Below are 11772 nucleotides of genomic sequence, written 5' to 3' on the forward strand. Positions count from 1 at the left end.
GCATAGGCACTTTGATCATCACCATTTCGCAGAAGAAGGATATCAAGGTCCAGAGAGGTTATGCGGCTTATCTAGGGTCACACAGCTAGAAAGTGGCAGTAAGGACTCTTCCTCTCATTTTACAGAAGGCGAGATTCAAGCTCAAAGGTGAATCAGCTGGCCCCAGTCATGTTGCACGTTGAGCATCAGGGCACTGGGGACGGGGGGTCGGCCAGTCCCCTGACTCCTCTGCCCTGATTCTGGTCACAGTTGTGGGGGCTGGTAAACAAAGCCCTGCACTGGAGGAACAACCAAATACCCAGGCTGGTGGCCCTTTCACACTGTGGGGTCAGCCAAGGACAGGAGCCAGGGTGGGGCGGGCGCTCCCCGTCCCCCAGCCGGCGCACTGACGTGTCCCCTTCCTCCCCCAGTCCAGAATCTATAACGTGACCTACATGGAGCCCACCTTCCGCCTGGCGGCCAGCACCCTGAAGTCTGGAGTCTCCTACAGCGCACGGGTGAGGGCGTGGGCTCAGAGCTACAACAGCACCTGGAGTGAGTGGAGCCCCAGCACCAAGTGGCTTAACTGTGAGTACCCACCGGGCACCCCCAGCGGGTCAAGCCTCTGCCCCCCTCTTCACTCTGTGGCCAGACACCTCCCCCTCGGCAAAGCATTGGGGTTTCCACCCCAGAGCACGGCCCTACCTGCAGGTAATGGACGACCCGGTGTGCCGGTCAGGCAGCCAGGCGACGCTGCGGTCACAGAGAAGGCCCCACGGCCTGCAGCTCCGCACGGCCGAGATGTATTGCTTGCTCACGTAACGGTCGGCCGTGACCTTCACCGGTTTGCGGGTGGTTTTCCTCCCTGTGGTTTCCACCGTTCTCCAGGACAAAGATTCAGTCTGAGTGTGTGTGTGGTTTTTTTAAGAGAGTTGAACAGATGTGAATTTATTTCTGGTTCTTTCCAGATTTTTATTTAAATCCTAGTTAGTTAATAAACAGTGAGGTATCGATTTGGGGAGTAGAATTCAGGGATCGATCACTTGCGTTCACCGCCCAGAGCGCATCCCCGCAAGCGCCCTCCTTCATGCCCATCCCCCATCTAGCCCATCCCCCGCCTCCCTCCGTCAACCCGTTTGTTCTCTCTCCTTAAGAGTCTCTTATGGTTTGGTCCCCCTTTTTTCCTCCCTTCCCCTCTGTTCATCTGTTTAGTTTCTTAAGTTCCACATATGAGTGAAATCATATGGTATTTGTCTTTCTCTGACTTATTTCACTTGCATAATATACTCTAGCTCCATCCACGTCATTGCAAATGGCACGATTCCATTCTTTTTGATGGCGGAATAATATTCGAGTGTGTGTGTGTGTGTGTGTGTGTGTGTGTGTACACTGCATCTTTATCCATTCATCAGCGGACAGACATTTGGGCTCTTTCCATACTTTGGCTATTGTTGATAGTGCTGCTATAGTCACTGGGATGCATGTGCCCTTTCAAATCTATATATTTTTATCCTTTTGGTAAATACCTTGTAGTGCAATTGCTGGGTCACAGGGTAGTTCTATTTTGAACTTTTTGTGGAAATCCACACTGTTTTCCAGAGCGGCTGCACCAGTTTGCACTCCCACCAACAGTGCAAGAGGGATCCTCTTTCTCCACATCCTCTCCAACATCTACCGTTTCCTGTGTTGTTAATTTTAGCCATTCTGACTGGTGTGAGGTGGTGTCTCACTGTGGTTTTGATTTGTATTTCCCTGATGATGAGCGATGTTGAGCATCTTTTCATGTGTCAGTTGGCCATCTGAATGTCTTCTTTGGAGAAGTGTCTATTCATGTCTTTTGCCCATTTCTTCACTGGATCATTTGTTTTTTTGGGTGTTGAGTTTGGTAAGTTCTTTATAGATTTGGGATACTAACCCTTTACCTGATATGTTATTTGCAAATATCTTCTCCCATTACGTCAGTTGCCTTTTAGTTTTGCTGATTGTTTCCCTCACTGTGCAGAAGCTTTTTATCTTGGTGAGGTCCCAGTCACTGATTTTTGCTTTCGTTTCCCTCGCCTCTGCCAACAAGTCTAGTAAGAAATTGCCACGGCCGAGGTCAAAGAGATGGCTGCCTGTGTTGTGATTTCCTGTCTCGATTTAGGTCTCACATATAGGTCATCCATGTTGAATTTATTTTTGTGCGTGGTGTAAGAAAGTGCTTCTTAAACACCTGAGCCCAGAAGTGGCGCACACCACTTCCTCTCAAGTTTTATTGGTGAAACTAGTCACATGGCCACATGGGACCGCAAGGAGTTCTGGGAGATGTAGTCTCTCATGTGGTAGCTGCATTTCCCCCCCCCCCAATCCACCCCCACAACGGGTCTATGTAACACTGTTACTCATGCCTTTTTGCAATGGAAACACCGAATTATCTCACATAAAATGAAGTCTCACAAATGGACCTTTCCTGGGTTATACCTCAGCTCAGTGAAGTAAATCACTGGTATGTGATAGCGTTTTATCCCTGGACTTGTTACCCCAGGCCCCAAGCTGGCTGCTGGCCCCAAGGCTTAAAAGAAATGAAAGGCTGCCACAAGCAAGTGTTCCTCAGTCGCCCTTTCATCTGGAAGCAAAACTCTTTCCAGAAGCTTCCCCAGGGGACCTCCCCTTGCATATCATTGGCCAGGACTGTTTCGGGGCCTCTCCTAGCTGCAAGGGAGGCTGGCAAGGAGAGTAAGATGGGCCCAAACCTGAGAGTGGGAGCACTGCTCCCTGGCAGGGAGGAGGAGAGCTTGCTGTTGGGGGCGGGGCCACCTCTGTTGGGGGTGGGGCCACCTCAGGCACTGGCTCCGGCTCCGGGGAGCAGAGCAGGGCTGTTGCAAACCTTCAGTGAGAGAGGGTCTTCTAAGTGCTGGGCAAGTGGCTGTTGGTGGGGACCCCACCCAACCCCTGCTCCTCTCCTTCCCCCATCGCTCACTGTGTCCCGCAGGCGTCTTCTGACCCTGCCTGTCACGCCGTGGGTGGGATCTTCTCTGTGTCTGTGCCCCTGGGGCCCACACAATGCCAGGCACATAGTAAGCGCTGGCAGTGTCGTCCTGTCCACCTGATTATACCACTGACCTGGGGAAGGGAAGGAAACGGAGCGGGGGGGCCTGTAGGGAGCGTGTATGATGGGCTGGCCCCTCGTTCCTTATTTCCACAAATAGTTATTCAGCTCGCACTCCACGCCCGGCCCTGGGCTAGACCCCGGGGCATCAGCAGAGACAAAACAGACAGAAATCCCCGATCTTATGGGACTGACATTCTGGAGAGGAGACAGAGACAATAAATCACATAGCGCTTGATCCGTATGACATTAAGTCTGGGGAGAAAATCAGGGTGAAGGCATGGAGAGACGGGAGGGACAGCGGGAGAGAGGGCCTGAGGGAGCTTTTTGGAGCAGATGGCGGTGAAGTGAATGAGAGGAGCCAGCTGTGCCCCGACAGCAATAGCAAAGGCTTATGGGACTTGTGGGCATGGCCGTGACCCTGTCATGTAATCACTGCAACAGCCCTATGACATCAGTGCTATATAGTTTTTTAATTTTTTTTAAATGTTTTATTTAGTTTTGAGAGATAGAGAGAGCATGAGCAGCAGAGGGTCAGAGAGAGAGGGAGACACAGAATCCGAAGCAGGCTCCAGGCTCTGAGCTGTCAGCACGGAACCCGACGTGGGGCTCGAACCCATGAACTTTGAGATCATGACCTGAGCTGAAGTTGGACACTTAACAGACTGAGCCCCCCAGGCGCCCCACGTCAGTGCTATATTAACCCCAGTGGACAGATGAGGAAGCACAGAGGGGCTGAGGGCCTTGTCCGAGGTGGCCAGCAAGGAAACGACAGAGTCAGGCTTGGAACTCAGGTAGTCTGGCACCAGATCCCTGCTCTCTTGAGAGACAGCAGCGAGTTCAAGGTCCTGGGGTGGCCCTGAGCAGGGGAGCAGGGGAGAGCAAGGAGGCCAGGTGGCGAGAGTGCAGTAGGAAGGGATGAGGCAGGAGCGCTGGGTGGAGACCGGCCGTTGCGGGGTCCTAGACGACCCTTCCCGAGTCCCGGCCTCCGGCTCCGGAAACAGCAGGCAGCGCCCAGCGCACGCGGGCTCACAGCTTCCCTCACACTTGCAGACTATGAACCCTGGGACCAGCACCTCCAGCTCGGCGTCCTCATCTCCTGCCTCGTCATCCTGGCCGTCTGCCTGTCCTGCTACTTCAGCGTCATCAAGTGAGTTCTGGGCTTCACTGCAGGCGGCCCCCAAGCCGGCCCCTCTGGGGAGTGCAGGGGGTGGGAACGCCCTCAGGTCCATCTGCTCATGGTCCCAGGTCCATCTGCTCATGGTCCTGTCCCTCAGCAACACGTATTTATTGAGCAGATACTATGCGTGGGACACAGAGGCAACAGCCGAGAGCAGGGCTGATGACAACCCTGTCTATGCTCTTTGTTGGGACGGAGACCGAAGACACCGGGTCAGTGATAACCACAGCTGGTTTCCACAGCGACCCACGTGCTGAAGGGAATTTGCCAGGGTGAAGGGGAGACCTGGTCTGGCTCCTGGGTCGGGAGGCCAGGCAGACCCCTCTGAGGAGACAACACTTGAGCTGAGGGACACTCCGGAGGGAGCATGAGCTGGGGAAGGGACTTTCCTCCAGCAGAAGGGAGACGGGTCACCCCGGGGCCCCAGGGTGAGATCCAGACACTCAGAGCACAAGGCGGGAGACAGAGGAATTCTACACAGTTGCCCTGGAGACCTGGGTTTGGACCTTGGCCTTGGAGCTTGGGAGCTTTGTGGCCATAAGAGGCCGAAATCCTCAGCCTTAGGTCTCTGTTGCGGGTTGGAGGCGAACTTGGTTCACGAGTCCGAAGAGTGCTGAGAGTCCAGGGTCATGGCAGGCGGGGGGACAGAAGGAGCCTGTGAGCTTAGGCGCTTGGGTTTACCGTGTCTCACAGCGTCCATCCTCCCATCTCTGAAATGGGACCGGCCAGCCCTGGCTCACCACGTGAGGCCTAGCGATGACTGGGGCCCGAGGGAGCAGAGGTGTCCTGCATTTTGTTGGCCACACAGTAGGCGTGCAGGAAATTCAGGTTCCCTTCTTCATGTCTTTTTTTTTTTTTTTACACTTATTTATTTTTGAGAGAGAGAGTGTGAATGGGGGAGGGACAGAGAGAGAAAGAGACGCAGATCAGAAGCAGGCTCCAGGCTCTGAGATAGCAGTTGGCACAGAGCCCGACACGGGGCACGAACCCACAAACCATGAGATTCTGACCTGAGCTGAAGTTGGACGCTCAACCGACTGAGCCACCCAGGTGCCCCCCCTTCTTCGTGTCTTATTCTGGTTGGCTCTGCATGGCCCTGGGCTGGTCTTTTCCACTTCTCTGAGCCTCAGTTTCCCCATTGTCTGTCCCTCCCTGCCAAGAAGGCCCCTTCCCCGGCATCACCGTGGCTCCTGCTCCCCCTCCCGTGGCCACTCTGAGGTCTCCTTCTCCAGGAGGCCTTCCGCGATCACACCCTCCATTCCTCTCTATTCTCTTCCTTCTGTATTTTCATTCGTGACACGGAAGTTGCCACGGCTGATGTCTCTCTCTTCTAGAAGGTCAGTTCTGCCAGGGCAGAGATTTTTGTCTGTCTCATTCACTGTTGTGTTCCCAACGCCTAGACCAGTGAGTGGTGCCTAGTAAATGCTCAATAAATATGTGTTTGTTGCCTGACTGAGTGAAGTAGGCAGAGGCCTATCAGAGGCGATCTGAGAAGCTCCCCTCTCAGCACTGACCCCTGGCGGCCCCAGACAGAGGAAAGGACTGTTTCTCTGGGTTCCCTCCCCCTCTTCGGCCCGTGAAGGCCTCTCGCCAGGCCTCTCTCCAGCGTCTTGCACTCGGCAGCCCTGGGGAGGGATTGCTGGTGGGGAACCCAGAATCGTCCCTCTGCTGCTCGGGTGTCTCCCAATCCCACCAGGCAGTGGTGGCCCCATCGCGAGCTCCTTCCTGGCTGACCAAGTGCAGGGGCCTGAACCCGGCGGTTCTGCCCAGGTCCTGCTGACACTTCCCTCCTGGGCCTGTGTCTTCGCCTGGAGAACAAGGTTAGAGCAAGACATCCAAGAACCGCCCGGCGCGGTCTCTGACTCCTTCACGGAAGCGGCACCTGATAACTCTTTTTATTATTATTATTTATTTTATTTTTGAGAGAGCACAAACAGGGGAGAGGCAGAGAGAAAGGGGGAGACAGAATTCCAAGCAGACTCCGCGCTGTCAGCTCAGAGTCTGACGCAGGGCTCGAGCCCTCAAACCGTGAGGTCGTAACCTGAGCTGAAATCCACCGGAGTCGGCTGCCTAACCAACTGAGCCACGCAGGCGCCCGTCAGTAACTCTTCCTTTTCTTTTTCAGGATTAAGAAAGAATGGTGGGACCAGATTCCCAACCCTGCCCACAGCCGCCTGGTGGCTATCGTCATCCAGGAGCCACAGGTAGGAGAGCGGGTTGGCTAGCATGCTGTAGACGGCACGTGTCAGGAACAGGATTCAAAAGACCGGGGAGGTTACGGGTATCTGTCGGCTTTTGGAAGTGCACAGAGAAGTCGGGAAGACTTCCAGATGTCGGCCCCTTCGTGTGGTCACTGGGACCCAGAGCCCGCCGCTCCCTGGCCCTCTAGCTTCCAGGGCTGTTTTATCCACCAGGCAGGGCTCCTCTGGGCCTGTCGCCAGGCTTCTTATCTCCCTGGGGAGGACCTGACCCATGAGGTCACCTCCACGTCACCTCCTGGAGCAGTTTCTGTGCCAGGACAAGAAGCCAGAGGTGAGGCAGACGGGGACAGTCTTCCTGCGTCTTCCTCTTATGAGCAGAAAACCGCCCCCCAAACACCAGCAGATCTCTCCTCAATTCTCATTGGTCCAAATTGTGAGCACATGCCTTTTCTTAACACACTCACCGGTGAGGGAGCGGGATGCTCTGAAACCAGCCGGATGGCTACCTGAATGAAGGGGGGGTTGTTTCTCCAATGCCATGGCCACATGGGGTTTCCTGGGTGACATCAGGGGGAAAGGGAGGACACAAGCCCAAATGTCCTCCATTCTCTAGGGACTCACTGGCAGGCTCTGGAGTCAGTCCAGGGGTCTGGCTTTGAAGCCAGGCTTTGCCATTGACCTGCAGTGTGGACTTGGGCATGTTGCTTAATATCTCTGAGCCAGTTTCTTCATGTGGGTGATAGTAGTGCTTCCCTAACTTATACTGGAACTCATGAAGACGACACATATAAAGTGTGTATTACAGGGTCCTGTACAGAGTAAATGCTGTTCATGTATCAGTTAGCATTGCTGTGTAACAAGTCAGCCCAAAATTTGGAGAGCTAAAACACTCTCCATGAGCACTTGCTTCTGCAGGTGGGCAGTTAGGGCTCCATGCTGTGGCGGGAGTGGGAGGCTCCAGGATGGGCCCTTTCCCAGGGGCCTCACTCACAAGTCTGGAAGTCGGCGACTCTCAGCTGGAGCAGTGGTGGTGACTAAGCCATTGTCTCCCTCAAGCTGGCCGGCCAGTGTCGCTTCCACGGCATCGTGTTGGTCAAAGCAAGTCACATGACCAGGCTGGAGTCAGCGGGTGGGAGGGGCTTCAGAGGAGTGTGGCCATTTTTACCATCAGCCCCAGTGCCTTAATATCCGGGAAGTCTCCTTGATTCCCCAGGACGCTGAGGCCCAGAGAGCTGACGGGACCTTGACTGGACCCCTGGCCTATGTGATGTCGAGCCTCACGGTCTTTTTGCAAAAGACACTCCTTGAGCCGCGCTGTGTGCCAGGCTGGGCTGCGAGGCCCGTCCACTCCGTCTCATTGGCTGTCTCTGTATTTTAGGTGTCGCTGTGGGGGAGGCGGTCCCGAGGCCAGGAACCAGCCAAGTGCCCGTATGTATATGAACTCAGTCACAGCCTCTGTGGATTTGGAGGGTGTTGGAAGTGGGGCAGTGGGACCACACCCCCAGGTCCGCAGCTGCCTTTCTTTCCTCCTTAGCACTCGGGACTGGTCCGGTGACACTGGGCTTGGAGGCAGTGGGCGGGGAGTCGGGGGAGGTGGGCGTGTTGGCTAAGCCCCCTGAATTTCACCCGGGGTCAGGCTCATGCCAACCCCCCTTGAAGTGTACAGCCTGGCCTGAGCAGGGCTGGTAGAGGTAACAAGCCAGACGGCTGTGGCCGTTGTTAAAAAGTCGACATCATCACATACAGGCTGGAACCCTTGAGGAGCCAGCCTTCACCCCTGCGTCCCCTAGCTCAACCCTGGACAGCCCACATCCAGTAACTAAAGTGTCGGCACCGGGCACGCAGGGCACTCCGGCACACGGACTCCACAGCCACAGTCACTGTATGTGCTGTGGTACTGATAAATATCTTAAATTGATAAGGTTTTTTTTTCCAGTGTATTTTATTTTTGAGAGAGCGCACGCATGTGTGTGTGTGTGTGTGTGTGTGTGTGTGTGTGTGTGTACACACACACACGCAAGTGGGGGAGGGGCAGAGAGACTCCTAAGCAGGCTTCACGGCTACATGGAGCTCCACATGGGGTTCAGAAGCACGAACCGTGAGATCATGACCCAAGCTGATACCGAGAGTCAGACACTTAACTGACTGAGCCACCCAGGCGCCCCTGACCAGTATTTTAAATACCATCATCCCTGACGGAGATGTCTCCGTATTCAGTAGACCGAGTTTCCTTCAGGTGCCGGAGTCTGTGCGGCCTCCAGGGACCTCAAAGTGAGACACGGGCCTTGCCTTCAAGGAATTCGCGGGCTGGTAGGGAAGACAGACGGACAGACCACTGATTCTAAAGTCAGGAGGCCTGTCTGCAGTAGACGGACATCAGTCTAGGCTGGTTTCAAGCTGGGCTTTGAAGGATGAATAGGAGGTTTTCCAGCCAAGAAACCGAATCCTGACCGAAGTTTTTTGTTTTTGCAGACGCTGGAAGAGTTGTCTTACCAAGCTGCTGCCCTGTTTACTGGAGCACGGAACGGAAAGGGGAGAGGACGCCTCCAAGGGTGCCAGACACGCGCCTTTTCAGGGCCGTGGAAAAGCAGCATGGGGCCCTGTGGAGGTCAGCAAGACGGTCCTCTGGCCCGAGAGCATCAGCGTGGTGCGGTGCGTGGAGCTCTTGGAGGCGCCGATGGCGAGGGAGGAGGAGGAGGAGGAGGAGGAGGAGGAGAAGGGGAGCTTCTGCCCATCGCCCGGGGGCAGCAGGGGCACCTTCCAGGACGGCAGGGAGGACATCGCCGCCCGGCTGACAGAAAGCCTCTTCCTGGACCTCCTCGAGGGTCAGGTGGAATCCTGGCTTCCTCCTCCTCCTCCTCCGGGAAATGCGGGTGCTCAGAAGCCCTGGGCTGCGTTCCTGGCTCCGGGGCCCCAGGAGGCATCATCCCAGGGTGACGAGCCGCCTTGCAGCCCCCAGTCCCGTCCTCCGGCCACTCTGGCCCAGAGCCCAGGCAGCCTGACTCTCCCAGAGATGTCCCCTGTCATCACAGACAACCCCGCCTACCGCAGCTTCGGAACCTGCCAGGGCCAGACTCCCGCAGAGAGTGACTCGGACCCAGAGGTGGCTGAATGCCTGGGGGAGGCGGACCCTAGCCTCCCCGTTCCCTCCCAGCCTTCAGAGCCCGAGCCAGAGACCTGGGAGCACATTCTGCGCCAGAGTGTCCTTCAGCACAGGGCGGCCGAGGTCCCGGCCCCCAGCAGCGGCTACCGAGAGTTCACGTGCGCTGTGGGGCAGGGCGGCGGCCAGGACGGCGGGGCCGCTGGGTACAAGGCCTTCTCAAGTCTGCTCACCAGTGGTGCTGGCTGCCCAGAGACATCTGGGGGTGAGGCCGGCAGTGGGGACGGGGGCTACAAGCCCTTCCAAAGCCTCACCCCTGCCCCCGCCCCCCTGTTCACCTTCGGACTGGACATGGACCCCCCTGGCTGCCCTCAGGGCTCACTCCTCCCAGGCGGATTCCCAGAGCCAACAGGAAAGGCAGACAGCAGCCACAAGAGCCTGCTGGCCCTGGAGCTGACCGCAGACCTCCTCGGGGACGACCTGGCCAGCGGCATCGTCTACTCAGCCCTCACCTGCCACCTGTGTGGCCACCTGAAGCAGTGTCACGGCCAGGAGGAGCGTGGCGAGGCTGCTGTGGCCAGCCCCTGCTGCGGCTGCTGCTGCGGGGACAGGTCCTCACCCCTGGGCAGCCCCCTGAGGGTCCCGGACCCTCTGCCCACCGGGGTCCCCCTGGAGGCCGGCCTCTCTCTAGCCTCCTTGGCACCCTTGGCCATCCCAGAGGAGGGCACGCCCTCCCTGTTCTTGCAGCCTGCCCTGAGCCATGCCCCCAGCTCGAGCCAGACCCCCAGAAAGGTGGCCATGCTCTCACCAGAGCCCAGGTGCGTGATCGCCTCTTAGCCATGTGCCCTCTTGTCGCTTATGCCTACAAGTGAGGGCTGGACCTTGGCCGTGCCTGTGAAGCGACTCGCCATCTGCCTGGCAGGTTTGCCAAAGACTTGAAGAACCCTGGTATGAGATTGGGAGGCGGTCTGCCGCGGAGGTACAGAGACCGGATTGTACCCCCACCCCCACCCCCAGCTCCCAGCCTTGGCCTGGACTCACCACATCCCATGGGACTGGTCAGCATAAGGAAGGTGCAGGCCCTGCAGGGATCAGGAACTCCTTGGACCCTGGGCTTATGCACGAGCCCCTGGCCACTCGATCGGTCCACACACTGTCCCTGTCAGCTCACCCTGTGTGTGCTCTGTCCACCTCGTCCCTCTGTGACTCGTGTCTTGCCCGGTTCTGGGATTAGCTGCTGCTGTCTCACTGGACTGGAGGCTGAGCCTAGAAACTACGCCAGCCCACAGGGGGAGGACTTGGGAGACCTTGGGAAATGGACAGACACTCTGGCCCAGGAAGGATGGTGGTGTGCCCAGAGCTGCCCGTTCATTCAACAGACCTTCTGCAGGTTAACATTGGGGTCGGGACCTGGGCTGTGGAGGGGTGCCAAGTCAAGTGTGGGTAACAGACACCAAAGGACTATGATCACATGGCCGCTGTCTGTTCCCCATATAACCGAGAAGACAATGGGACGGGGCGGGGCGGTGGGGGGGGCTCCTGTTAAGCCCTGGAACCCCGTAATGAACAGGGCCAGCTCCCTCGGGGCCAGTCTGTGCCCCTTGGATCCTTTGCTGGTGGACACAGGGAGGGAGTGGTTCCGGTCCAGTGATTGGCCCAGCTGGGCCTTCCGGCTGCCCTGCTCTGGGCCCTCTGGTTGAGTAACGCTTGTTTGCATCTCAAAGATTATTTTGTCACCTGATATTTGTCTTCGCTGAGAGGGGTGGAATCGGAGGGCAGGGTGTGGTGTTTTGTATAAATAAAGCCTCTTTATCACCTTCCCCCGCCCCCTCCATTTATTAAACAAACATCCTGGCCTCCGAGGTCCTGAGCTCCTTATCTCAGTTCACTCACCCAATCTTCGGTCCAGAGGAAATGAGCCCCAAGAGGTTAACTTTCTGTCTCTGTTTGGGTTTCCCCAAGTGCAGTTATTTGCCTTAGGAGGTGATTCCAGGAAACCTTGCTCCTGAGTCGGGAAGTGAGACGGGGTGGGGCGGGAGGCTGTAAGCGGTGTGTTAGCCAATGGGCGGCCCAGGCCCCTGACCTTCACCTGCTGGGAGCCTTGGATAACCGCAGTGCATGTCTAAAGGTATCCCTGTGGAGGTGAGGGGGCCTGGGTGTTCAGGTCCACCGGCTTCCGTCTGGTCAAGGGCTGCTCCCTAGGACGGTAAATCTCCAGCACGTC

The 11772-nt window shown here is 56.7% G+C and overlaps 1 protein-coding gene across 2 annotated transcripts in view; it reads left to right on the forward strand.

The window, feature by feature from the left end:
• Positions 1-11368, forward strand: part of IL4R (interleukin 4 receptor) — a 28156-nt gene extending 16788 nt beyond the window's left edge. For both annotated transcript variants that reach the window (XM_029946439.1, XM_029946440.1), the window contains 5 exons: positions 411-567; positions 4121-4217; positions 6373-6451; positions 7827-7876; positions 8921-11368. In XM_029946439.1, the coding sequence (XP_029802299.1) occupies positions 411-567; positions 4121-4217; positions 6373-6451; positions 7827-7876; positions 8921-10385 (1848 nt within the window). In that variant the 3' untranslated portion in view covers positions 10386-11368. The remainder of the gene's footprint in view (positions 1-410; positions 568-4120; positions 4218-6372; positions 6452-7826; positions 7877-8920) is intronic.
• The last annotated feature ends 404 nt before the right edge of the window (positions 11369-11772 follow it).

The sequence above is a fragment of the Suricata suricatta genome, chromosome 8 (genome assembly GCF_006229205.1).
Source record: "Suricata suricatta isolate VVHF042 chromosome 8, meerkat_22Aug2017_6uvM2_HiC, whole genome shotgun sequence".
NCBI lineage: Eukaryota > Metazoa > Chordata > Mammalia > Carnivora > Herpestidae > Suricata > Suricata suricatta.